Genomic DNA, 27,769 nt, shown 5'->3' with positions numbered 1-27,769 from the left:
AGTTCATCCTCCCCATACTTGAGAATTTATCTATGCTTTCTCTCTTAAAGAGCAAGCATTTCACAGGATGTTCTTCCGAAATGAATCAGAGATGTATTTCTGAGTTCCCATGCTACTATTTTGCTACTTCCTTAGCAGTTAAAGTCAGCAGTTTTTGCTAACTGCTTAGCATGCCTGCTCTACAAAGTAGATGACATCACCTCAACATCCAGGTTTGTAATGGGAAAAATTGCTTTTATGTCTTCAGCGTGCCTGCTGCAGGGTTTGCAGATGAACAAAAGAACACAGGAACAGGACAGAGGTATCACAGAAGGTATTATCATTAACTGTGAACATTAAACACAGAAAAGCAGTAGCTGTTCTCAAAGAAGGCTTCAAAAGGAAGGGAGGACAAGATACGCCTGGAGATACGGTGTAGCCATGTTTGACTCTTTGCTACCCCCTGGCACCCAAAGACACTTCACCATCAGGAAAGGGGTGTGAACTTGCCTGTACTAACCCCCACCTCTCCAACAGCCACTGCAGCAGAGTCCTCTAGTGGGAGTGCAGCATGATCCCAGCATAAACTTTCCTGCTGTCACAGCCTTACTACCTGCACAAAGCAAGAGGAGCTCAACAGCAAAAGTGCCGTTTTCAGCAAAGCCCAGTCCTACCCAAAAGGGTTTTGTGGTGTGGTCATGATGATGATGAGTCAGAGGCACAGTGGTACTAGTGCCCCATTGATACAGATCTGCAGGAAAATTCTGTGACATGGTCTCAACCTTGTTCTGGATTTACAGCATCAGAATAGGGGAGGCTGTTTCATACATCTTGGATGTGTCATAATCTTCACCTTGAATCATTAGCACATTTTAAGACCAAGCCCTCCCTCTCAAACTTGAAGTTAACTGAACTAATTTTTCAGATCTTCATATCAGCTTCAACGTGGGAAAAAATGTAACGCTTGAGCATCCAGAACTCCACTGTGGATGAATGGGGAGAAAAGCATCATCTGTAGATAACTACAAATAGCCTTTCCCAATTTTTTTTTTAAAGCTCCTGCTGCTGACTACAAGGAAGAAAAAGTAAATGAAAATGTCATTTGCAAACAGTGCTGCATTTTACCATTTGAGTTGCAGTCAGGGAAGAAGGTAAGCTTAGCTTCCAACTCTTAAAACTGATCAAATTATAAGCCAACTAGCCCCTTAAGAGAGAAGGCAGATCTTTTACTCAGCACTGTATCCTGGAAATCAATGTACAAAAGCAGTTATTTTTCACTTAACAGAGTGTTAAGTGAGTATTTGTAACTTCACAGAGTCACAGAAAGGTTGAGGTTGGAAGACACCTCTGGAGGTCATCTGGTCCAACCCCAAACGCTCAAGGAGGCTCAGCCAGAGCAGGCTGCCCAGGACCATGTCCTGGCTTTTGAACATCTCCCAGAATGGAGACTCCACCACCCCTCTGGGAAACCTGTGCCAGTGCTCTATCACTATCACAGTAAAAAAAAGTGTTTCTTGATGTTCAGGCAAAACCCTGTGTTTCAGTTTGTACTGACTGCCTCTTGTTCTGTCACTGGACACCACTGAAAAGTCTTACCTCTGCCTTCTTTGCACTCTCCCTTCATGTATTTACATACATTGATGAGATCCCTCCTTAGCCTTCTCTTTTCCAGGCTGAAGAGTCCCAGCTCCCTCAACCTTTCCTCACAGGAGAGATGCTCCAGTCCCTTCATTGTCTTAGTGGTCCTTCACTGGACTCTCTCCAGTAGCTCCACATCTCTCTTGTGCTGGGGAGCCCAGAACTGAACACAGCACTCCAGCTGCATCTCACCAGGGAAGGATCACCTCGCAACACTCCTCTGAATGCAGCCCAGGTTACCATTGGTGGTCTTTGCTGCAAGGGCACATTGCTGGCTCATGTTCAACTTGCTGTCCACCTGGACTTCCCAGGGCCTTTTCTGCAAGGATATCACTTGAAGGATGATATCCAAGCAGCTTTACAACTATGCTGCTTTTACTTTTAAGTAGGCAAATTTTTTAATTCAAAGCAGCAACCAGAAGGGGGGGTCTTAACGGTATGCCGCCTAAGTTGAAAGGCAAGAATGGTAAGCCAACACAGATCATGACAGAGGGACATTTGCTACTGAAATACACAGAATGGAATCAGTCGGTAAGCTAACAGGACTGGTAGTAAATAAGAAGGGTAAGTTAGATAGGGAAGTATAGCTAAGGAGATTATTATATAGTGCACGATGCTCTTTCCTAAAACATATCACTGTCTCATCCTCAACTCACTACAATAAATGGGCTATAAGGTCAATTCTGCTACTTCAATATGACTCACAACCTACCAGTCTCAGAATCAGTATCTGTTTCTGGAATTATACTATGATTTCTCAAAGTCTACTGAAATCTGAAACACTGCAAGAAAAAAAAAAAAAAAAAGAGAGAAAGATAGCAGGATTTAAGCAAAAATCAGATGGCATCAAATTTGTCTGAGGAGAAAGGCAGCTACCAAATCCTTCCAAGAAAAGAGAAGAGGGAAAACAAGTTTTGTCATATAAAACACATGATTTTGCTCACAGTGGAAACAATCTTGTTTTCATTTCATAAGTAACTGGTTTATGAAACTACAAATACAGTGAAATGAAGACTGCTTCCTTTCACAGCATAACTGGAAACTGAGTATTACTAAGCTCTTATAACAATGAGCAACAAACAAGAATTTATCTTCCAGAAAGTCACTGCTACAAACTTAGCTTCAGTATAAAGATCAGTGAATCATGAACAGAAATTTGGAAAGCCTTTAAAAAAGTTAAACCCTAGCCCAGATGAGTCAATACAGTTCAAACAATTTAAAGGTGTACCCTCTGTTGTGCTTCTTTCTCCAGTCTGGACTCCTGCTTCCTGAATGGTCTCCTCCTTTGCTGTAGTGCCCATCGCCATCACTGTGCTTTCAGAAATCTCTTCTAGTTTAGAAGCAGTTACTACTTTTGCTTCTGACTCCTGTGCTTCCTTCACCTTTTTTCCTTCTCCTCTGGATACCAGTTTTTGCTTTTTGTCTTCCCGAGTCACTGATGAAGCTTTCAGCTGAATAGCTGCTACTTGGGTTCCAATGGACTTTTCCTCTAAATAATCAGATTTATGAGCAACATTGGTCAGGTCTTGGCTTTCAACCATGTGTGGTTCTACGACCAGCTTCTGCCGATCTGCTTCTTTTGGAGTTGATTTTACTTTGGGGTCCCTTGCTTTGGATTTTGATGTTTCATGGTTGACCGATGTTTTAGAAAATGCAATGTGCTTGATAGGAGACACATTAGTTTCTGTTTTGTGTGACTTCTTAGCTACATATTCTTTGTGGGATTTCTGGGACAAGTTCTCTCTTGCTAGAATTGATGCCTTTACCGCTATGTTTTCAGAAAAGATGGAATCTCGTCTAGGAAACTCAACTTTGGTTTTAATGGCAACTTCTGAATCATCATTTTCTTCCTCAGAATCTGAGCTAGAATCTGAATCTGAGCTGGATGAAGACGAAGTTTCTTCCTCAACTAACTCTTTCCTCAAGTCTCCTTCTGTTGCAGCTGTAATGAGGTTTTCTTCCTCAAGGGAAGAAACAACTACGCGCTGAGGAAATGCAACCACAGTTTTTCTTGACATGAAGGTCCTCATGTCTTCAGCAGGTTTTGAAGCTTCCTCGAGGTTAGTACTAGATATGCTCTCACCTTTGTTTGCAGATGCTAAGAGAGAGCTAGAAGACAACATTTTAGGAAATTCAACTGGTGCCTTGATGGCTAGTAGCTTGGTGCTTCCCTGTGGTGCCACTACATCTAGGAAACGGCATAAAGAGGATTATCATCATTATATCCGACACTGCTGTTATTTAGCGATCTCAGTCATACAATTTTAACTTTCTAAGATAATCTGGTACAAAAAGCAAATTGAAAGAAGTTATTATACTAAATACAAGGATTACGAAGCAGAAAGTTTTAAGACACTTTATGTTAAAGAAGCTAGAGTTCTAGTTAGCACTGAACAGTTTTTGCTGCTGCGATGCTGAAACTCATGAAATAATGCCTTTTACTCCTCGCTTTGTCAGACTCCTCGCAAGAGCTGTTTTTCTGTGCTTCGATTCTACATCACTGGACATGGTTTACAGACACCTTCCTATCTCAGATGAACATTAAGATAGCTTGTTAGCTGAGCTCTTCAAATATGCTGCTACAGAGATAATATTTATCTATGAACAAGCCAGCGAAGCAGAAGACAGAGTAAACAGACATAGCAAGTCAGTCTCTTGCAATAGTTATCTTTAAAGCAGTACGGAGGGATGATTCCCAAGAGACAAAGTAGCAGAATAAGAGATACCTGAGGCCATACATGAAAGTATTATGTATTCATGTGTCCATATGATACGGTAGGCCAACTGAATCGTGTCTGACACAGTTTAACATGATTTCCCCAAGACCTTATCTCCAGTCTTTACTATCTCCACTTCCTATTTTTGGTTTGGGACCTCTTTGTAAAAAAAAGTCTCAGAAGATCTCCTAATGCTTCATGTTAGCCTGCCTTTATTTCCTCTCCCTCATGGATACTTTCATTAAGCTAAATTCTCCAGACAAGGAGCCAACAGTTGAAGAGAATCCAGCAACTTTCAGGCCCTCTCAGAGACTACCAAATACCCCTTGGATGACTGTGTCAATGATATCAAGAGGCTGATCAACAGCAAATACTGTTGCGATTACAGAAAACAGGAGGACAAAGAGGACTGGGAGCACATTAAGAAAATACACCACTGCTGAAATTTGCTATAGCAAAGCCAACTCCATTATGAGTTGCACCACTTCTGACCAGCAGTGTAAGTCAACAGATTTCCAGTCTATTCTGCAGATTTATCTGCACTGTTTGGAAACCCAGATCTACTTTACAAGACCATCAACTAGAAGTATTTTTCCCTCTTACTAGTATTTTACGGTAATACTTCATATGACCCAAGAAGTTACTATAATTAGTTCTGAATAGAAGCAAGTCTTTAGCAATGTCCACATGAAAACATTGCAGAATTAATAGACATATGAAGTTAAAAGCAAAGCATTTGAGAAAAAAAAAAAATAGAGTTCTTAACAGAAGTACAAATGAAAAAAATATCAGTTTACTATACAGGTAATACTGTTGAACAATTTCAGACACATACTTCTCTCTGCCGGATGGTAGGTGTGGGGAGGGAGGGCAAGGGGAAGTAGGAGGATGGGCAGCCACCTTTGAAAGAAGCCTGACTCCCTGCACAGACTGACACAGCCAAACAGCATCTGTAGAAACTAATATGCAAGGAAACATCACTCAAGGTTGAAGAGTTATTCAAGGAAGCATACAGGAAGGTCAAACTAACACAAGAATGACTAAAGGGATGACAGACAAGTGAAAGCTGAGCAACAGTTGAAGAAGTATTAATGCTAAGACATCCTAAGAAACCAAGAAGGCAGGTAACATTCAACTTGACCATTAACAGTAGGTGTTACTGGAAAAATACTTTAAACGGTAATATTTGGACATGGGGAAGAGAGACATGTTTCAGCTTTTAATCAAAGTCTAATACAACTGGTATAGACACTTTAATTAGGGTACTTCAAACTTCGTACCACCTGATCTGTATTTGCATCACTCTGCCAAAAGAACACCACATCCAAATCAGTAACAAGAATATTATTCCCAAATGCGTTCTCTACTGATGCTTGTAACATCACTATCATTGCTGGAATGTGTTAAAAACATGTTCGCGCTGAAAAAGGTTGCATGCAGAAATTACAGGCCTATTCCCCATCGACTTAAGTAAACATGACCATTTTATCAAAGCAAACTTGCACACCCTGTTTCAGCTAGAATCTGAAACAGACAGCTGCATCCTATACACCTTAACTAACCTTAAACATTTGCAGGGGAAGCAACTGACTGAAAGGTGGCCTAAGAGATCTCCTGACACCTTCTGAAATGAGAGCTGCAGGAAAACAAATCTAGAAACCAATGCTAAAGTACATCTCAAACACACTTAAAATAATGAAAAAAACCCCTATAATAACAAGTGATTTGTTGTCTAATCAAGCTTATATCCATCTATGCAGCAAAGGCTTTCTTAATGGAACAGCCAAGCTTTTATTTGCCTTTGCATTTAGGAAGCTAACATTAGAAGCCAGAAGTCTGCAATTCAACTGCTCTTTCAGTGATCTTTTCAACAGCTGTCAACAAGTCTGATTACTCCTACATATGGTCCCATGGAGCTTAGCTGCTTAAGCACCTGGATCTCTAATTTGGGATTGGAATCCTACTCACTGAATCAGTGAGTCTCTATTTACAAACAGGATTTTGAACAAGGTATCCCTCTTCAAAATTTCAATTCATGTTTTGACTTTGCTCAGAGATAGAAGGGGTTCAAACACTTCTGAATGTCGAATGCATAGCAGCATCCAAATCCAGGCCATGTTTTACCTGGCTTGCAAACCTATGAGGTGAGAAGCATTATAACTAAATTTAACACAACAGGGCCATGGCAGTTTTCTGCAGCTTCTGCTTCCTGGAGCAGAAATTCAGATCTTGCAAGTCCTTCTTTCTGCAAAATAGGATACTTTTTAACCCTCATAATCCAAACATTTCAAAAGGCAAGGCAGAATGTCTTAAGTTCAAAACCAGATTTTGCACCTCATTAAAAAAAAATAACTTGCTACACTCATTTCCATCGAATATCAGGCAAACTGCAAAGCTTCATTATATTAGGACAAACATAACAGTAGCTCTTCTTAAGTCTGGTGAAGCATCACAGCAGCTACCACATTAAGGTGAAGATAAACAGGAAAGAAGTGTCAAGCTCATAGCATGGCCTATAAACATAACCCTAGCAGACTCATTCCTACCAGATTTTAGTTTTCTTACTCTGCAGTACATTTGAACAGAAATCCCTGTTTACACGGTGATGACCTTTCACTTTCTTGGCTTACTGCTGTTCAAAGATGTGGCCACGAGCATTTCTAAACTCTTCTTGCCTTAATGACAACCAAAGGGACCTGAACTTCAGTCAGGCGATCCCCGGTCCAAAGGGCAGATAAACTTTTATGGTCTGGGCACCATCACAGGGTGCAGAAGGCTCTGGAGGCTGGCAGGCTGTAGGGGAAGGCCATTAGCTACCTTGCTAGTTTAGCACCAGAAAAGGAGACTCTCCTACAAGCAGCTGTACGGTCGTTTAGGTTTTATTTACACACCGCTGAGAACAAAAGAAACATCTTACTCGTTGGCGGCGTCCCGGAGCCCGCCGGCCTAGTGCAGAGCGCCGCGGAGGGGACCGCCCCTCGCAACCCCGAGGCCTCCAGCCGCAACACCTGCAAGGCACCGTATAAAATAAATAAGCGAAGCGGGACAATAGCGATCTCCTCTGCACAAGAAGCCCGGCGCATACGCACCTTCCTTCTTCCCGGGCCCGTTGCGCAGGTGCCGGCCGCCTCGCCGGCGAGGCGGCCGGCACCTGCGCAACGGGCCCGGGAAGAAGGAAGGTGACCGAGGGACGGTATGTGCCACCGAAATGAAGCGAGCAACGGCGGAGGAGTAGGGGCGGCCTTGAGGAGCTCCTCCTTGCCCCTCTCCTCCCTCCTGGCGCCCACCCTGCCCCTTACCTTGCGGGTCGCCGCCCGGCCGCAGCCCAGCAATGAGGGAGCCGCCATCTTGGCGTCAGCCCGGACGGTGCTGCGCGGACGTTGGGGCGGTGTCAGGCCCTCCCCATGGGCGGGGCCTAAGCGATGAGGCTCCGCCCCCGCCCCGTCGCAGCCGCCGGTACTGGGGGCGGGGGTTCTGTTAGCGGGGTGTCGAGTAGTTAGATGTCACTGGGGTTAGAAATGAGATAGGCAAGTTTCCGTTTTCTGAACGCTCTGACTAGGACAGCCCTCCAGCCTTGGAGAAGGCCGCCGCCTCCACACGGGCGGGCGGCCAGGCGGGGCGCCGGACCCCTTCCGGAGGCGCGGGGGTGTTTCCGGACACCCGCCGTGACCAGAACCGGGACAGACGCTCTTTCACAGGGTCACCCCCACGGCCTCGCGCACCGCGCAGGCGCCACACAGCCTTTACGTCATTGCTTCGTGCGGTGACGCCTGTGCTCTGCGCCCGCCGTGGGGCGCACGTGGCGGTGTTGACGCATGGAGGGTGGCAGCGGTGGCGGGGGGCGCAGCCCCGGTTCCGGGCCGGCGCTGGCTCTCCGTGGGGCGCTGATGGCCGTCAGCGGCGGCTCCAGGCTCCTGGCGGCGCGGTACAAGGAGCCCGGGTCAGTGCTGGGCGGGGCGGCTGCGCGGCGGGGCCCGTCCCGCTGGCGGGCCGGGGCTCCCGGGACCGCGGATCCGAGCCGCGGAGGCCGCCCCGCTGCTTGCTGCCGGGAGCTGCCCCGCGGGGGCTCGCCGGGCTGGCCGCCTGTCCCCTGCGGCTTCCGCAGCGAGCGGCGGGGCTTTCCTGCGGGGGCCGCGCAGCGGGCAGCCGGGCGGAGGTGGCGGGAGCGCGCAGGAGGCTCTGCCTGGCCCTGCCCCTGCCTTTCGGGAGAGCCCTGCGCAGCCGAGCGCAGGCCTTCGGGCGTTCCTCGTGCGCGTTTTCTGTTACTCGCTATCACCGTAAAGCTTTTTAGTCTTTAACGGTTTTCTGGCACGATTGTGCACCACGAGATGCACGTCGCAGCCGGACTCTTTTTTAGTGGTGCCCAGCGACAGGACAAGGGGCAACGGCTGGAAACTGGAACATGGGAAATTCCATCTCAATATGAGGAAAAACTTCTTCACTGTGAGGGTGACCGAGCACTGGGACAGGCTGCCCAGAGAGGTTGTGGAGTCTCCTTCTCTGGAGAGATTCAAAACCCTCCTGGACGTGATCCTGTGCAACCTGCTCTAGGTGATCCTGCTTTAGCAGGGGGGTTGGGCTAGATGATCTCCAGAGGTCCCTTCCAACCCCTATCGTTCCGTGATTCTGTCGCTGGTATGTGATCAACAGGGTAAATGCTTGTGACAAGTATGTTATGCCTCACAAAAGTAAAATGTCACAGTTACTTTGCCAACAGATGACAATTTTTTTTTTAAACGTGTGTACAGCCCAAGGTTTTAAACTTCTACCGCATCTGTAGTGCTTTGGGAGCCCATTTCACAGGGGTGGTTCCTTGAGATAGGGGTTGGTTGCACAAATAACCGCATTATAATAGCATGTTACAAAAGAGTGGACACTCTTCATAGTTAAGCTCATGGTTATTCTAGTTCTAGTGTTTTTAGTCTGTTGTTTTTTATTTGCAGTGATGATGGTCTCTTCATGTATGATTGCATCAATGCGGAGAAGACAACCTTGGGCAATAAAGGGTGAGAAAATCTGCTTAGGCAATCTGCTGTTTTCCTAGAGGGTGCATCTCCTCCTGAGGTTACGTGGCAGTGAAGATAATAAAAGAAAGTCATGGGATGACTCCTTGATCAGGTGACGGCTAGGTTGTTTTTGCTAACCCTGACGGATATATATGTATGTATTTTTTTGTTTCTGTTTCATCCCAGAGGGGAGACTGTACACCTTCTTTTGTAGAGAAACAGCAGTAGTGTAATCAATGATTCTTTGTGACTCTTCTTGGTCAAGACATTTATGGAAAAAATGCTGCATTTTTTTATTAGACCATCTAAGACAGTTAGAAAGAAACAACCATAAATGAGTTACATAACTCCTCCTTCAGGTCTGTTCTCTCAGTCATGAGATTTCAAAACCCAAAAAAGTCTTTTTAAATTCAACCACTGGACATTGTTTTACCAGTTTTCTGTTTTCCCCTAAATTTGTATCAAGATCTGCTAGCACAAACCCTAGCTTTTTTATTTATTTATTTTTAGCAGATAATGAATGATACAGGCTTAGACCTTGTATCAGTTTCCTTTTTCTTGGCTTTTTTCTTTGCATTAATGTCTAAGTTGGCTCAACGTTTTAAGCACAAATAAAACTTCTGTTGTTGTACTTTGTTCTTCGTGCTCCTTCTTGGTGGTGTGAGAACAACCTTGTCTTCTTAAGGATTTCAGTAACTCTCAGGTTGTGAACTATTGTTCCTCTTCTCTCTGTTAGGCAGGATGGAAAACCAACAGATAAAGGAAGTGATCATATCCTAGCTTTTGCCTTCTCCCCCTCAGGAGATTATTTTGCCTTGACAGATGACAGCAAACATCTCATTCTGTTCCATACAAAGCCTTCCTGGGAATGTGTTAGCATCAGGTAAGGAAGCAGGATGTTGCGTGTCACTTTGTTACGGCGTTACGACTGATTAATTTAGAGTTATAAAATAGTAGTACTTGGGATGTTGCCATTTGTTATCACTAAGCTTCCTCTTTTTTTTTTTTCCCCTTGCTCAGACAAATTTGATATTCTTGGGAATTCAAACATATTTGTCAAGAAGTGGTGTGTTGTGTGCCCCACACCAAGAATGGGAGTGCAGATGTTTATATCATTGGCCAAGGAAAAGACAATCTGTTTTATTCCAAAAGACAGTATTTGCATCTTTAAGAGCTGAAACTTTACCCACTCCTAGTGAACGCTAAGGCTGGGTAAGAGTGATACTGAGCAGTTTAGTGAGCACACTGTCCGTTTCTGTTGATTTGGAGGAGATGTTTTGGCGAGTTTGTGAACTCTCTTAAAAGCATATCTTTAGAGATGCTGCCGACTGTTTCTCTTCTGTAGTATGATCCTCTTGAGAAAACAATCTGTAGCTGTCCACCAGAGGTCCTCCAGTTACAAGTTTTCTCCTGTTGCTGCTGCTGCTGCTTGTGTCAATTGTCTGTAAAAAAGAGGACCATGAAGGACTTCCTAAGTACCTCTCAGCATGTGATGTCTGTGCTTCTGGTGGTCTCTGACAAATGTGAGGCCCTGGTTGCAAAACAAAATGGAGTCTCTGTCAGCTTGGCTGTGTCTGTAGGGTACATGATGGACCTTTGGTGGGTTAACCAATGTTGTAGTGAGTAAGTAATCACTGACAAAAACAGAAATGGCAAATTCTGTTCTTTCTGTGTTCTCTCTTCCCTGCTGCCCTGCCCTGTATGTCTTGCCTGTAATATGCCATTGGGTAATTGTTGGATGTTTTAAGTTTTCTGCTAAAAGATCAACAGGGCCACAGTTGGATTTTTTGAGAACATCACTACCTCCTATTATGAAACTGGGAATGCAGGCAAAAGGGTCTCTGTGTGAAGAAAAATGCCAGAGTTGAGCTACATAACTTGTGTTTGTGGCAAGCTGTATGAAAGGTTTCACGTGATGCTAGTTTTTGTAGTCAACTCATTTTGGACAAGGGGAACTTTTGAATCTTTGTGTTTAAGATCAAAGGCGGTACAATGAACTTGAAGCAAGGCTTTTTCTTGTTGGCAAGGTAACCTGATTTGAAACTGTGCTGCCTGAGCCGGCAATGTGTTAGTAGGCATTCTTTTCCTATACGTTTTGCCATTGTTATGGTGTTCCTTTAAACAGTCATTAAAAAGTATTAGATTTTCTGTCTTCTTACCTGAAGTACAGTATATTGTTCTATTGTCTTCAGACAGTCACTGAGTTACAGATTAAGTGAATAGAAATGTCCATTCCCTATGATTCCCATGTCCACAGTCCTTTGTTAACACACAGGACGTGGATGGGTTTGGAAAAGAGATGTTATGAAAAGTATAACAGTAATAACAACAGCTGTTAAGTTGCAGAAGCATTCTGCAAATTAAGTGATTAAACTTTTTTTAAAACTTGTTTTCTGACATATGGGGTCCTTAGATTTATCTGAAAAGTTGTAAGAAAACCGTTACCTGCTACAACGGCAACAGGAGCTATAAGGTACTGGCAGATGATGTGGGAAGGTCAGAGGTCAAGTTCAGGGCTTTGCCTGGACAAGGTACCCTGAGACTGTGGCTCTCTGACTCTGGATGTGAGAAGGAAGAGTCCTCGGGGCTCACAAAGAAGGGCTTCCTTTTACAGTACGAAGTGGCAACTGGAGAGGTAGTTTCAACGCAGTTTTTAGATGTCTTGCTGCAAAGGACTTACTACCTTGTCTTCTCTTTTCTACATGTTTAACTTGTCTCTTTATTATGGAGAGTGCAAGAGAAGCTACCAGCTTTCTTTAGAGTACCGGCAGGCTGCCTAGACAAAATGCTCAGTTGAGAAAGTACCTAAGCAAAATGCAGGCAAAATGCAGGCATGCAGCTTTAATGGTCTGTCCTTTTTTTCCCCTCCCACCCCTACAAGGTGTTTGCTATTACATAGTTTAGTCATTTAATAGGTCTAAAAAGTGCTATTTTGGCCCCATATCCTCCCTTAATGTTATTCTCATTGCTGCTATTTCAAAAATGTTGCACTGAGAGCTTTTTGTCCAGTCTCTTGTTCTGTTTAACTGGGTCTGCATCCAGACTTGCTGAAGCTGCCAGCCAGAGCTGTTCAAACTATGCCATTTTTCTTTCAGATCTGTGAACAGAAGATGCACTTCCCTGATTATTACAGCTGCAGAGGATAAGATTCTGGTTGCAGACAAGTCTGGTGATGTCTATTCTTACTCAATCACAGAACCCCAAGCAGATGGAAAACTTGAGCTGGGTCACTTGTCTCTGCTACTGGATGTGGTAAGTATGTGCCTTCGTGTAGTTAGTACTGACCTGCATTCCTGCTTGTGTTTGGGTCTTTCATTGTTGCTCTTGTCACAGATTGGGGAGTTCTTTTTTATATAAGTGAAGTATGTGGTCTGGATTTCTTCCTACTGAGTTTGCGTCTGCAGAGTTTGGTAGGGAAACAAGCTTACCAAAAGGTTATCTATTCTGGGAGTGTGAGTGTTCAAAAAGTCTTAATGTTACAATCACAGAAGACTTGGTGATGGAATTGATGTGGGAATTCACCCAGTTTGTCATGTCAGTTGAGCTCTTCAATGTAATAAGGTGGGTTTTTTGGTTTTTTTTTTTTAAGATGCAGTGGGACTTCCACCTGTACCGTTGGAGCTCAGTGGCTTTCACTGGACCCAGCAGTCAGTGGTGCTTGTCTCAGTGAGCAAGAAAGTCATTGTCGTAAAGATTTATGCTTTCGTTGTCGGTGGAAAAGCATGGCTTAATGTTTGCACCTGCCATTCAGAGTCAGGAGAAACAGTTTACTGCTTATCTTTTTTTCTCCTGGTTAGGAAGAATTATATTAAAGCAAGCATTGAACTACTGGGCACTAAAACTCCCTTTACCAACAGGCACTGAGTCCTGATGACCGATACATCATAACTGCAGACAGAGATGAGAAGATCAGAGTCAGCTTGGCAAAGGCTCCTCATAATATTGTATCCTACTGTCTGGGACACAAAGAGTAAGTTCGTTGTGTGCAAAAGTTATTGTGGGCAGCTCTTCATCATGCCTCAGTGGATGAAATGATTGTCTCATCATATTAAACAACAGCTAGGTCTGTGTTAGAATCATAAAATGGTTTGGGTTGAAGGGACCTTTAAAAATCATCTAATCTAACTCTCCTGCAATGAGCAAGGACATCTTCAACTAGATCAGGTTGCTCAGAGCCCCGTCTAACCTGACCTTGCATGTTTCCAGGGATGGGGCATCTACCACCTCTCTGGGCAACCTGTTCCAGTGTTTTGCCACCCTCATAGTAAAATTTCTTCCTTATATCTAGTCGGAACCTACCCTCTTTTAGTTTAAAACCATTATGCCTTGTCCTATCACAACAGGCCCTATTAAAAAGCCTGTCCCCATCTTTCTTATAAGCTCCTTTTAATTATTGAAGGGCTGCAATAAGATTTCCCCAGAGTATTCTCTTCTCCAGGCTGAACAACGCCAACCTTTTCAGCCTGTCTTCATAGGAGAGGTGCTCCAGCCCTTTGGTCATCTTCGTGGCCTCCTCTGGACTCGCTCCAACAGTTCCATGTCTTTCCTGTGCTGGGGACCCCAGAGCTGGACGTAGTACTCCAGGTGGGGTCTCACGAGAGCAGAGTAGAGGGGCAGAATTACCTCCCTTGACCTGCTGGCCACAAGAGACTCCAGAGCCTGGAGATTGGTAGTTTGGGATGGAGCCTACCTTAGTCTTAGGAAGTCTTGGTGGTTTGAACAGATGCTAATCTAGTGGCATCTTAATTCAAATCTCAGAATTGGAGGTTCTGTGGTAACACAAAAAAGAAAACAGCTTTATCAATAGGAAGGATAGAACGTTCTTTCTGCCTGGAAGTTAGGCTGCAGTGAGCTAGAGGTTGCAGAGTGGTCCCATAAAATAGATTCAAGGAATCATGATTCTTAGTTACCTGGGCTTTCTAGTAGCTGAAAAAAGGGACTCGGTGTTTTTCTTGAGATTTGGTTCTATTGCTATGGGCAAGAACACTTAAGCAAGTAGAAGGATCCGTGGAAGGTGGATCATAGGGGATATCCCTGTAGAAAGATGACGTGCTGCTGTGTTACTAAGTCTAGTAAAATGTAGGGTTCGTTTTGCATAAAAACAGGAAGGATGATCTTTCCCTTCCCTTCCTTTGCTTTCTCCCCCATCCTGAAGTGAAGGTCCTGCTAATTACAGTGATCTGAAGAGTGGAAGGCAGCAAAACAACCTGCTAACTATACTGATGTCATTTACATCTGCTCTGACTTGCTAGGAGACCTGTAGTTCTTTTGGTATAGAAATAGGAGTTGTCTTCTAGCCAGTTTTATCAGGATTTCCTTTTCAGCCTGCAGGAGAGACTTTCCCTTTTCTTCTCAGTAGTCCTTTTCCCATGAAGATGACTGAAATGACAGACTTTTAAAAGACTTTTCACCCTATGTTTTGCTGTTTAAAATGTATATGAGTTGTGGTATTTTCAAAGTCTCTTGACTTTGCCTTCCACCTCTACATGGTTTTGTGGGCTTTTGGAGGTTTTTATTGTTGTTGGTTGTTAGGGTTTTTGAGTAGGGTAGGGACGTTGTGCAAGGTTTGGGGTTTTTTTTATGTGGCCACTGCTACATTTTGAAGTCCATGGTGACAAGGTAGCAGAGAAGACATGACCCTGCATAGGGCACATAATTCTGCTTGTCTGGCCGCTGAGTTACTTGGGGATAACACCACCCTTCCAGGCATATTCTTCTGTAAGTTGATGCAACATACTGCAGTCAACTCACTATATCAGAAACAAGAGTTGAAGATGGTGTGACTGGGGAACTTGAGATATGGGTAGCAACCTATCTAAACTTGCCCACCAAGGTGTTTTAATAGAGCATTTGGGACACAGATTAATTTGGAGTGTCAGTCTGATTTTAATAACATCATTTGGTAGTCTAACCTGTGTAGAATTGGCGTAGTATAAAAGCAAGAGACTACTCATGTTAGAGATCTGAGTAGTCTTTGATCAGGTCAGTTTCTATAGCAGATTTACAGAGCCATATCTGATGTTTCCACCTACTGTGTACACCGTCGTACTTTCTAATGAATAGAACATGATGGTCAGAAAGACACGTTTAAATGGGGGGCTGTTGTATCTGCACAAAGAGTTCATTACTGGCTGCAGAGTGGAAAAGCACTCAGTGTAAACTGATTGAAATATATTTTAAAAATTCAATATTCAGATTAGGAATGAATAAGCAAAGGATTACATAAAGCAGCTCTAATTGTTGTCTTGTTTCACACTCCTGGATTTTCTTCTTTCAGTGGGGTGCATGGTGATTCTTGCTGGATCTATTATGCCTGCATGCACCTGCCATTACTGCTTTGTCACGAAAGTTTGTATTACAGTGACCAAATCTCTTCCTTCGATTTTTTTTTTTTTTTTACCTCTTTCTTATTTTATTGGTCTTAAAATTATGCTCATTTTCAAAAGCAAGACTGTCCCACTCAGGTAATGTTCTACTCAGGTCACTCTGTTTTAAGTTGCTAAGCTCTAAGATAATAACGATCTCCAGAAGTTCAGGTCCTCATTACTCAGCAAAGACAAGTCATGGTAGACACAGCAGTATTACATACTTCTGAAAAAAAAAGGTTTTCTGGCTGAATGTAAACACTGGTGGTAAATTGCTACATGCTTGTTTAAAAATTTTGTAAAGATTGCTTTTGACTGGTCTCCAACTGTGATGGGAGAGATGTGGTACTCTGAAAGCTGAGTCATCACTGTTGTTGTGTTTTAAAAGCATCTGTTAAAAGCATGTTTGAAAGCATGTTTTTAATGTGCATCATGAATTGAGAAAGGGGAACGTGCTACCCAAGTACATCTGTCTCCACTGGCATTTTTTGATCTAAATGGCAATGTTCTCAGTTGGGAGGAAGTCAGTAAAATTCCTTCAGTGCAGATGGGGAAATATTTTTTTTTTCTACTAAGTAGAAAGTCAGTAGTTTGTGCAGTATATATACTATATTAAGTACTGTAGATGTATTTTTTTCTTCTTCCTGATTAACTTCATGTGGAGAATCTGTTTGTTTATTGTAAGGTTCTCTTTAAAATTGGTGGTTTCTCTTACTGTGTATGTTTAAAGACCAGACTGTCATGCAAAAGAGTTCAACTTTTGACTACTTTCCCTTTAGGTTTGTAAGCAAAATACTTGTAATACCCAACTATCCTGATCTGTTGTTGTCTGCTTCTGGGGTATGTATTGCAATTTCTTCCCAAAAAAGTATTTTTCTTGAAAATTTAGACTTTAAAACCATTATTTGCTTGTGTTTCCCCCAAGTTCCTTGGGATACTTGGAATAATTTCTCATGGTTTACAGCATACTCTCTCTCTCTCCGTCCTTTCCCTCCCCTTTCTCAGCTTTCTGTTCAGAGTTCAGCCATTCTATTGCTACATCATACAAGAGCTGTTTGCTGTGTTTATAGCAAGGCTAGCTTCTTATTAAAAGTGTGGAGAAATCACAGTCCTCAGTATTTCTTCATCATCAACTCTTCTTTTGGAGTACAGATAAACTTTAATCATTGGACTATTAAACAACTGCGAAGCAAATGGGTATTATGCCAGCCTGCAATGATAACGAGTGTCTTGAGAATGAATGGACTTAGAATCACAGATTTTTTTTTTTTAGAGCTTTTAAGATGAGAAAATCATTCCTTCTACACCCTCCCACTTGCTTTCCCCTGTGAGACGTGTTCTGAATTATGTCATTATCCATACGTCCTCATAGTACGTCCAGTGCATGTTTTGTAGCTATTGCATTGCAGTGCTACACAATGTTTGGATGAGGACTGAAGAAGTGAGTGTTCCCTCCTTTCCCTCCCCCCAGCCCTTTTCTTAAATTGATGGCATCCTGCTGTCATGCCAGACCTGTACAGAGTGAGTAGATGGCGTTGGTCTAAAAGAAGGGAAACAATATTCTTTGTTTCCCAGACTACCAAAACTGCCTAGGAAACAAATAATGTTTTCTGTGGAGATCATAGTAATTCTTACCATTTGATTTCAGCTGCTGCTCTTGCTTCCCAAGGACTCTTGTGTCTTGTTCCTCTAATTCTTTAAGCAACTCTACCATTAGTGCTCTGTGCGGCTGTATTTCACTCTTAACAGAATCATCAAAGAGCATTTGCTTTTCCAGAGAGGTGTTTAGCTTCTCTCCAGGAGGTTACTAAATCAAATGAGAATTTGGGTGATAACAAGAGTAGGGGCGGAGAAGGGCAACCTGAAAGAATTGCCATTAAAATGCTGAGCACGAGTATTACTGTGCTATTTCATACAGACTTGAAATACACTCCTCCAGCTACCCAATTTCCACTTCAAAAGGAGAATTAAAGTTAGCATGATTGAATAATTTAGAATGGAGGGAAAAAAATATGTTAATTAAAATGCTTTATCTGCAATTTGAGGTATTAACTAAGTGACTATTTAGCAGCTTCTGTGGGAAGCTCTTCAGGGAAATAGGATTTAGCTGAAGGCCACGAGTGGCCTCTCTTTGCCTGAGGTGCTGTTAGTAATAGCCTTGTGTCCGCTTCCATCTGTCCAGGACTCGACTCTGCGACTTTGGGAGTACAAAAGCGGGGAAGAAGTGTACTGCTGTCATCTAAGTAGCATCTGTGGGCCTGAGACAACCAAAACTGACCAGGTATGCCCATGCGTGTCAGCGCTTTTGCTATCCTCCTGATCCTTGTGACTCCCAAAGGTGTTTGTTGCATTTTGTTAGGAGTGCCTCCCTTTTGTTGGTGGATTTGGAAGTTATGTGAGACCTAGAAACTGTTACAATAGCCTGGGATTTCAGGAGAGGAAGACGGTCCGTGAAATCCGTTCCTGTGTCTTGTGTGCATTTCTGAAAAGTGCCAAGTAGTGACCAAAAGAAGCTGTTTGTAATTCTTCCCAAATACAAGTTATGCACACTGGACAAAGCCTTCACTTGACATTTTTTCCAAAGACACAGATGCCTTAGTCTCTTAGCCAGAAAATACCTTGTAACAGTGGAAAGATCTGAAAATTCATTGTTTTACAGTTGGTCTATCCAGTGCCATATGGGTCTCCTAATGGTGCTCTCGGAAGCCTCAGGCTGGCCTGTTCCTTGAATTTCTGAAATTCTGCTTACTGCCCACTCATACGGGCATTTTAAAATCTGTCTCTATTGACACTAAATTTGCACAATGCTTGAGGGGTGCAGAAGACTCGGTTGACTCCAGAGTTCATGCGTACTTGGAACTGTGATGTCCCAGTCATTACAGACAGATAAATGACAGATTTAAACCTTGCTGCAGTGCGTTGTCACCTTTTTGTTGCATTGCTACACAGCTGTCAATATGTATTTTTTTCAGAACAATTACTGTCTCAATGGCCAGCAGGACCAAAGGGGAAAGGAGACTTGTGTTTTGCTGGCATCATAGTGCTAGAAATGCCAGAGATGACATCTGGTGTTATTATTTAGTCATGCTGTGCATCCAGGTGTATCAAAGATCATCCTCACAACCTAGTGTGATATTTATAGTCTGAATTTAAGGGAACAATCTTTTGAGTCAGCACTTTGTAAGTTGTAACTAGCACACTGCAAATGACTCTGGTAGCCAAAGATCAGATGGGAATATAAGTGTTTTTTTCTTTTCTTTCATGTTGCATTTCATTTTTATCATTGATAATCACTGTCAATGCACTGAAGCTTGAAACACAACTTGAAGCACAATGATAATGGAATCATCAGTAATGGTGGGTCATGTGAGCACATAAATATGGGCTTATTTCTCTTGGCAGATGATGAATATGTGTCTAATTTGGGAATGTAGGAGTGGTTTTGAGCAGCATAGCATTGGTTTCAGCTGATGGGTTGCAGATCCTCAGTTCGTTTTCCCACTAGAATGGCAGTAATTCTCTAATTTCATAGTGCTATATAAATATTTTTTGCTGCTTTGGAGCTTTCACCTCATCTGATCCTCTTGACAGCAGAAGCTTGTTTAAAGTCCAAAACATGAATTGCACAACTATACCCCAGTGCTCCAGTACATTAATTTTTCATAGGGTCACCTCTTCTCACAGATGACATCAAAAGTTAATTTTAAGGTGTTGGCAGGCTGATAACAGTGTCATATAAATGCTGAATAAGTTCAGAGAGTATGAAGTGAATGTCTGTTTATCACAGACTGCTCTTGTAGCTCTTCTTTAACTGATTTCATAGGCTTGTCCTTGAACAAGATACTACTCTGGGGCTTGCATTCACTTTGCTGATTGTTAACTTACCCACTTACATGGCAATGAAAGAGCTTGCAAAGAAGATGCATTTTCTTGTCTCTGTCCAGCTGTGAATAACACTTAGTTCAAATCAAAAAAATCTCCTCCACTTCTCCCCCAGTGAGGGTGGGGCAAAGCTGCTGCATACTTCAAGTTCACAGAACCCTTTGTCTGTCTAACAAAGCACTCAGCTGTGTAGGTGAGCGCTTCCCATCGCTGCACTTGCCCAGCGTGTTTGTCATGAGACAGGTAGAGAGACAGAGCTTTGTGATTAGAAGTAAATATCACAAGTTTGGGTTTTTTTTAATATATATGTATATATCTCTTGGCTTGTTCCCTTAAATGTCTAAAGACCACACCGGTGGTTTACAATAGGAGCTGTCAGTTCTTCTGCAAAGCTGTGGTGTAAATGGCTCCATACTGCAATTACTACATTTAGACATATTAGCTACAGAGAACCTTTCTGATTCAGCCCACTCATCCTACCTGGTATTTGAAACCGTAATCATGTTTTATGTCCCTGTTAAACAGGGATCCTGGGTCCCAATGCTAAACATGGACTAACAACGTAGTATTTCTGCAGAGTAGGAAGAGATTAGTCCCATCTGTTCCCCAAGAGCTCTGAAACATACCACCCTTTTGATAATGTTCTTTATAAAGTGCTCCTCTTCTATCCAAACAGGCAGTGGAGCATGTGAGTGAAAAGTGTGTGCGTGCTGTTGTTTTTGCTTCCTCCCCATGAGATTGTATCACACAATAGATTTTATTTTTTTTTCTCATGTGCTGGAGATGAACTGTGTAACCCTGGTTTACAGCTATATTTATACCATTAAGTAACTCTGTTTCCTGCCGTTGGTTTATCTTTTAGTAGTTGCATCATGTACTGTTGATGAAATAGTTAGCTTCTGGTATTAAACTTGCTGACTTGAATGTTTGGAAGCTGTACAGCTTGTTTTGCTTTCCTACACTGATTGCAAAATTCCAAAACAGGCACTCCTGACAATGCCTATACATCAGCTGGTAGCTCAAAGGGTAAAATCCTGTGGTTACTCCCAAATTCAGCTTAACCTGGTGAACCAGAGGTTCTGTCTAGTGACCAGTGTCATGTTAGGGAAAGAGGTGAAGGCTGGAAAGGAGGTGAAAGGAAAGAGGACTTGAGGATGCATCTGAATTCTGCCAGCAGAGTGTCAAGAAGATGTATTTTCCTTGCCCTAAAGGGAATAACTCACGACTGTAGTAGGAAGATTTTATTAATCAGAAGTGCTGGTGTTATCACTACTTGTAAAATATACTTGAGAACCAGCCTTTTGCCTTTGCAGTTTTGTCTTTCACATTATATAACAGATACTTTTGAAAAAGCACCCTAGGGCATGCTTTTGCAGTTTCTTTGTTCCTCCCAAGTTCTTACTTCCAACTGAAGGAGCCTCAAAACAGTTGTTACATATTTCAAGTTGTACGGTTTGTGCAGTAAAGGTATTTCTCTGATTCTCTCCCAGAGAAAACTATGTATCTTGTAAATTAGGAGTGTGGCGTGGATTTTTTTGTTGTTGAGTGTGGGGTTTTTGTTGTCGTTTGTTTTTTAATGAGGGAAATGGCCTCAGGCAGTCTGGCCTTGTTCTTCAGAACACATTTTCTGTTAAGCAGTATGGCTCCACCCAGACACAGGTTGAAAACAGAGACAATGCAGCAAAGATATTGGTTATGCATCACTATCTTCTTTTTTTAACAAACATAGCAGCAGCTAATGGCTTGTGTTTATAATCTCTAAACTGCTAGTGTGATATCCTGGCTGAGCAGGCTTAATGTTGATGGTTTTTGCCATTAGCATTGCAGGAGAGAATGTTTGAAGGTGGTGTACTTTTCCTTCATCTTAGTTTTCCTATTAAGAGTAGTTCACTAAAACCTTTGCATTTGATCTCTGTTTGGATGGCTGTGAAGGGAGAAGTGTGGAAAACTTCATAAAACAGCAAACACTGGTACAAAAATATACTTGACTGCAGTTTAAAGGTAACTCTGTTGCTTAACTTGCTGTAAATTAAGACATTGCTAAATTTTAAAGGCTAAGACATGCAATGGCATGTGAATTTTCTGCCCATAAAGGGTCTTAACTTATAAGGATGTTTCTTTTTCTTTTCCTGATAGAAATACCCTGTGTCAAGAATAACCTACTGCTGTCAAGGTGGTTACATTGCCATTCTGTGTGACTGGTAAGAATAAATGAACAGTGGTTAAAATCATCTCAGCTCCTGCAAAGGCCAGAGCAGCTTTCCCTGTTGGCTGTCCTAGCTTTTCCCTAGCCTGCAGGACTCAGTACTGTGGATCTCCTGCATGGAGCCTCTGAGTCCTTATTGTACTTGGTTTGAGCGCAGAGGTGAGTGCGAGGCTTACCCGGCGTAGTTAAATTTTGCAGACTTTGTGATGCTTTTCCCTCACGGGAGGAAACACAAGGCTAGGATGCACGAGAGCCCTGCTCGGTTCTCGGGGTGTCTCCCTAAATTGCTGTGTCCGACCTGCGTGATTTGGGTCATGTTTTGTTCAGGATGTTGTGGCGATGGAGTGGCCATACTTGGGTTGCCGTATTCTGCTCCTGTAAATGGGTTTGGCCATTATGTTCAAAACCACAGTGTTGCTTCAGCATAAAACTGTGGAGGGGCTACGCTGACTTTTGGATTCAAATGTATGTGTTTGCATAAGGAGAGAGTGCTTGGGAGCTGAAGGGCCTAAGCACTGAGGAACCTTATAAATCCAACTGGCAGGGAAATGTCTTGCAGGGATGGACAAGCCCTCTTCCCCTGTCTTTCCACAGCACCTTAAGCCTGCCAAGGAAGATGTTCTACCTACAAAAGCTTGCCAACAGGAAAGGGAGAGATTGCCAGAGCTGCCTGTACACTGAAATTGGCAATCTGTCCCCTCAGTGGACTTGCTCCTCACCAGAGCGAGGAGCCTTAGCTGCTTCCCATCGTGCCTTCTGCATGGGCATCCAAACTAACCTTGAAAGGGGAAGCCATGTCAGCTAAGGGCTGTGCCTGTGTCACTTAGCCCAGGGGCCATGCCGTGCTCTGCATCAGGCTTTTATTTCCAGCTCCACAGCCCAGTGTTTCTGAACAGTGCTGACATGTAGACCTGGTCTGCCACTCAGGAGGGAGCCAAGATGTCCTGCCTGGCACGCTGGGGACCTGTCAGAGGGAGGTTAGGAAGCTCTGCACATATGGGCTGCGGCTGTTAGAGGAGTGAGTGCTGATGGGAGAGGTGGAGATGGGCGCCGTGCCTGAGTCCCGTTCTTCAGCTGTGTCAAGGTTTTGCTCATTCCCTCCTCCTCTCCCTGGCATGTAATTCCCTTCCTGTTTTATTTTGACTGGTGCTCAGCTACATACTTTTTCAAGTGAAGCCCTGTTGGCCAGTGTGCTATGATACAACACTCTGTGTATAAATCCTTAGTAATCCTTATGAAATTCCCTTTACTACCTTTTCTTTTAAAGAAAAGGCAGCATTGACTGCTTTTTCTTTCATATAACACTTGAAAAGCCATTGGACGTGTGACGTATTTTACAGCTTCTGCTTCAGATCATGTAAGCAAACCGCACTTAAAGTGTTAAGAGTATTTTTTGCAATTCCTAATGACTTTGCTTTGGCTCTGTTTGGAATTAGAGTGGGTGTTTTTAGTTTGCTGTGCAAGTGATGGCTGTAGGTGGATTTGGTAATAATGGTAATTAAGTTTTTCCTCTCAAAAGTATTCCCACAGTCTACATCTTCCAGCTTGATGGCGTTGCCCAGCAGCTAGTTTACAGAGAGCAAATCTCTTTGAAACATAAAGGTTGGGACATTGCATTTGAGGAAACGGGAGATCTATGGATTTTGCAGGAAGACAGTGAAGCTCCTCTTCAGTTGTACAGACAATGTGATGGACAGTGGAAGGTAGGTACTTTTGTTATGTGAACATCCTGAATGTTTTGTGTTGTCCTGAGCCCATAACAAAAATGGAGTAGACTATCTTCCGTGAAAGCTAAATAGCACGCTTCTCGATTTCTGTTTTGAGATGGAGTAAAAGTCATAGATGCACATCTCATTCTACTTCTCAGCTGCGTGTAACACAAAGCTGCTGAGAGCTTGTTAAGAATACCAGTCTCGTCTCTGGTAAAGCTAACATCTGGCATAGCAGGGTCAAGCAGAGTGCTTGTCAGCTGTTGCACTCAGTACTTTAAAGCTGCCTTGCCTGTGCTTTCTGTGCGCTCCACTTGATTATTTAAAAAAACCCCACAAAACAACAAAATCCATTTGTAGTTTGCTCAGGAATGCTTTCCACACAGCCTTCCCTGTGCCTGCCTCCAAGGGATCCTTTGGGGAAAAAGGCATTCTGGGAGCATTGAGGGGATTTTTTATTTTTTTTTCCCCACTGAGAACAGGGAGTCAAATTGGAGGGATGTGCTATCAAGTTCTCTGTAATAGCCTATTAAACAACTGGAAACTCGCTTGTTATCCTTGTAAATCCTCAGCTAATTATGGTATAGTTGTGAAGTGGTTTTAAATGAAACTTCTAAGTATGTTCTTTGGCTCATACATGTTGCTTGTGATATTCCTTTTCCTCACAGATTAGTAAGGGGGAATCCATTTTCTTTTCCTTCAAGCTGCAAAGTTTCCCCAGCAGAACACATGATCTCAGGCCAGGTTTCTATCGAAGTGCTGGGAAAAAAGACCCTAAAATAGATCATGGAGGGCTTATACTTGCTCTCCTTTCACTGTGCTCATCTGGGAGCTGTTGCATTTTTCAGTGTGCTGTGAAACATGAGATTATTTATTATTCCCAAAATATCATGCAATGTTCCTTCTTTTCCCAGGCTGTAACTGATGACAAAGGATTGCAGACGATGTCAAAATATCTTCAAGACAACTGGACAGTGTTTGAAGGTGAGAAATTTGGCCTAAAGACCCAGGAAATGCAATTTTTACAGCTAAAGCATAAGATTTAGGAGCAAGATTAGAGTTCAGGTCCCTTCAGCTGACTGCTGAAATTGCTTAATCTTTCAAGTTTCTCAATTTCATCACTTCATCTGGTATGCAAGTTAGTGCAGAACATGAAGTGTGTTCAGGTTACTGTTATCACAGAATGATGTAGGTATTTAGATCTGGAATTATAGTGTTATAACTGTTTTACATAGACACTGTATCACAGGGATGTATCTAAACACTCTATGGCAGAGCTGCTGGAGGCTGCCTTACTGCTGTGATATCAAATACTGTTGTTTGTCATCTTCTCTCTTACCTGGGTGTGACACTTTATCAGAAGTACAGTGGAGATAGTAAGAAAGGAATAGCCATGGGAGGAGCAGCTTCGCGTAAAGATGGGCCATTCAGGTCCTCCTTGGCAAGGCAGGTTATGTGGAGCTTGCTGGGGCCAGAGGGTGTGACCCTGGACGGTATCACAGATGAAATTGTTTGGTATCAGCATTGGTTCATTATGTTCTTGATTTCTGCTCCACCCTGAGTCTCTGGCAGAAAAATAATATATGGTTTACTAGTTCAGAAGCACCCTACGTTTCCAGGATTTCTTGTATTTAAAAACCACCCAACTTTATTTGGAAGCTGAAATTATGACAGTGGTGGCTGCAGGGTAGAGAAGGGCGTACTTTGCTGGGAGACAGGGAGCCTTCCTTAAAAACGGTGTTACAGTCCCCACCAGTCTTTCGGTCTGTTCTTGGTGGTCTTATGTAAAGGTGAGAGAGTTCCAGGAATGTGCAGTCTAATGCAAAGTCTCCTTAATTTCTGGTATTGTATGGGTTAGGGTGTAGCTGTCGTTAAGTTGGTCATTAAGTTGGTATAGTCTTTGAAATCTAAGAGGAAGTCAGGTATTCCTTTGAAGGGAGAGTGTTTGCATGTAAATGTTGCAGATGTGATAGTTGCAGCCAGGCAGATAATTAGAAGTATGAGGTCTGAGTGAAAATGAGCAACAGAGAAGTAAAAAAAGCAAGCAGGGGAAGAGGTTCTGAGCGTAATTAGCCAGTGTAGCAAATTACTGTGATACATGGTAGCTGGCTGCATCTGCAGCTGGGAAAGGAGGACTGCTCAGATGACAGGGTCTATTATTGTTAATTAGTAAGGGGAGGCTCACTTGACGAGCACTTACTCCAGTGCATAATTAGTGCTTGAAAAGGTAGTTACTCCTTTTAAAAAAGGTGATCATTATATTGTTTAAACCCTGTCTCAATGCCTGCATATCATCCTTTTATAAACTTGTTTCACCTGATTGCTGATTCTGTAGGGTTTAAGACACGTAGCTCAGTCTTGAAGTACATGTTGAACAGTTCAACATTCTGTTGTAACTGATCCCAGAAAAAGACAGAGCCAGATTTAGTGCAGACTGATCAAGTAGAGAGTTTGCGTGGATGTTCAAGCTGACAGCACGCAATTTCTCCCAGCACCAAAAGCCAGTGAATTGGTTACTATGTGAGTACAAGACCCTTGAAAATAAAAGCATGTGCTTTGCTGAGTACCAGCAGGGAAAGTTGCTTTGCTTGTCTACCAAGAAACAAGGGGATGCTGTACGTATGTTACTGTGGAGTAGCACACTGCTTCAGGACCAAACCCTAGCAAATACTGGATTTCCTTGCATTTGCCCTTTAAGATCAAGTTTTTTTGGAAGCGGGAAAAGGTAGGAATACAAAGAGAACTAGAGGTAACTGGCTTTGTCAGGTACCACTCTAACAATTTTTAGAAATGTGGACCTAGCCAGCTAGTCTCATTCTGTATTCTCTACAGAAACTGATTGGGTTTTTTTGGATAGCAGTTAGTTCCCTATTATACTATACTAAACTTACAGTCTTGGAGATGGTATGATGAATATTAGGCTGAATTCACAGAAGATGTAACAAAACCATAGGAGCAAATGCCTAGAAATGTGTATGTGCTGTAGGACATCACTATTTAAAGTCTACATCTTTGGGCTTCTTCTAAGTTAATACTCTAGGAGACAAGTCAGCTAAGCACAGTTAGGTAACATACGCCCTTCGCAGTGCTTAGATCTTGGCGAACAACTCCAATGGGATGTCTAACAAGAAGTTGTGACAGCAATTGTTTTAAAAACAGAAGCCTTGAACTCTGCAAGTGTCCAATGTGTAAAGAGAGATGCATGCTCTCTTTGCTTCAATGTCAGGTGCTTGCCTCTGTACGAATTTTTCTAGCCTAAAAATGGAGGCTATGCTTGGCTGTGTGAATGCTGAACAGATGCTTATCAACAGAAATCAGGCTTACATGGTGTAAATGCTGATATTTAATAAAGTGGATAGGACCACAGTAAATGAGTTGAAATTCCACTGTCTAGAATTACAGCACAGGAAATAATTGATGAGACCGCTAAGGGAATTAACACTTGTCTTGTGCTCTTGCTTTGCCCAATTGCAGGTTTTGTTGGTGCAGAGAGCCACTACAGCAGTCTCTACAAGGCTTCATTTGATAACATGGCCGCCTACCTACAGAAGAAGGAGGAAAGATTACAGCAGCAGAAAAAGAAAAGGCAGGATCTGCAACGTGGTTCGAATGGACAAACAAAAAAGATGAAGACTGAAGAGTCATCGCTATGATGGTCTTGTTAGTTTGTAACTTTTGCCTTGCTGAAAGGAACTGATCCAATGGCAGACTGGTTTTAAATGTAAAATGAATTATGGAAGAAGACTGGTTTAAACTTTTATTCAGATTCAGGTTTTCAGGTAGCCTGATATGACAATATCCTGCTTGCAGCAGATAACGCATTTACAATATGCTGAAGCTTCTAGCAGTATACAAGTGTTAGCGGTTCAGTCCCAGGAGTCTCTGATGTGTGATACATGTACATTGGAGATGGTGTGTTCCTTGAAACAGGATTTTCTTTTTGCCTACTGTGTTCAGGCTTTCTTCAGGTGGAAGTGCACTGATTAAAGTTGATGTGATTTTTTGTTTGTTTGTTTTTTTAACTTTTTAAAAGGTCTGTTAGTTAATGTAACTAAGTCAGTGTATCTGGCTATGGGAAAGGGAATGTAGCAAAATTCTTGCTGTATGTGAAAGGTTTTCACTGAGACCTTGCTATCTCTGTTTTCACCCTTTCCCTTCAGTTTATATGGTAGGGATTCTGCCTACCTTCTAATCCATTGCTTCTTACTTGTAGCATATTTCTACAGGAAGAAGTACAAAAATACATTTTATACACTGGAAAGTAAAA

At 42.7% G+C, this 27,769-nt stretch overlaps 2 protein-coding genes across 5 annotated transcripts in view; one reads left to right on the top strand and one right to left on the bottom strand.

Annotated features, from left to right (window-relative positions):
* The window catches only part of NDUFV3 (NADH:ubiquinone oxidoreductase subunit V3), a 10,467-nt gene extending 2,445 nt beyond the window's left edge, over positions 1 to 8,022 (bottom strand). The window contains exons 1-4 of one of the 4 annotated variants that reach the window (XM_054817011.1): positions 7,634 to 7,889; positions 7,252 to 7,342; positions 5,170 to 5,293; positions 2,846 to 3,805 (exon numbers count right to left, since the gene is read on the bottom strand). In XM_054817011.1, coding sequence (XP_054672986.1) covers positions 2,846 to 3,805; positions 5,170 to 5,284 — 1,075 coding nt within the window. In that variant the 5' untranslated portion in view covers positions 5,285 to 5,293; positions 7,252 to 7,342; positions 7,634 to 7,889. Of the gene's footprint in view, positions 1 to 2,845; positions 3,806 to 5,169; positions 5,294 to 7,251; positions 7,343 to 7,633 lie in introns of all 4 variants that reach the window. The other 3 variants (XM_054816992.1, XM_054817002.1, XM_054817017.1) reach the window with 3 other exon arrangements.
* WDR4 (WD repeat domain 4) lies at positions 7,994 to 27,769 on the top strand. The gene is made up of 11 exons (XM_054817029.1): positions 7,994 to 8,274; positions 9,278 to 9,340; positions 10,077 to 10,223; positions 12,436 to 12,592; positions 13,198 to 13,310; positions 16,485 to 16,545; positions 17,888 to 17,986; positions 21,724 to 21,788; positions 23,313 to 23,496; positions 24,417 to 24,486; positions 26,977 to 27,769. Exons 1-11 carry the CDS (start codon positions 8,150 to 8,152, stop codon positions 27,153 to 27,155), a joined length of 1,263 nt encoding a protein of 420 aa, XP_054673004.1. The 5' UTR covers positions 7,994 to 8,149; the 3' UTR covers positions 27,156 to 27,769.

Source organism: Grus americana, chromosome 1 (genome assembly GCF_028858705.1).
Source record: "Grus americana isolate bGruAme1 chromosome 1, bGruAme1.mat, whole genome shotgun sequence".
NCBI lineage: Eukaryota > Metazoa > Chordata > Aves > Gruiformes > Gruidae > Grus > Grus americana.
Note: the sequence above shows the minus strand (reverse complement) of the source record. Positions and strands in the feature narration are given on the sequence as shown.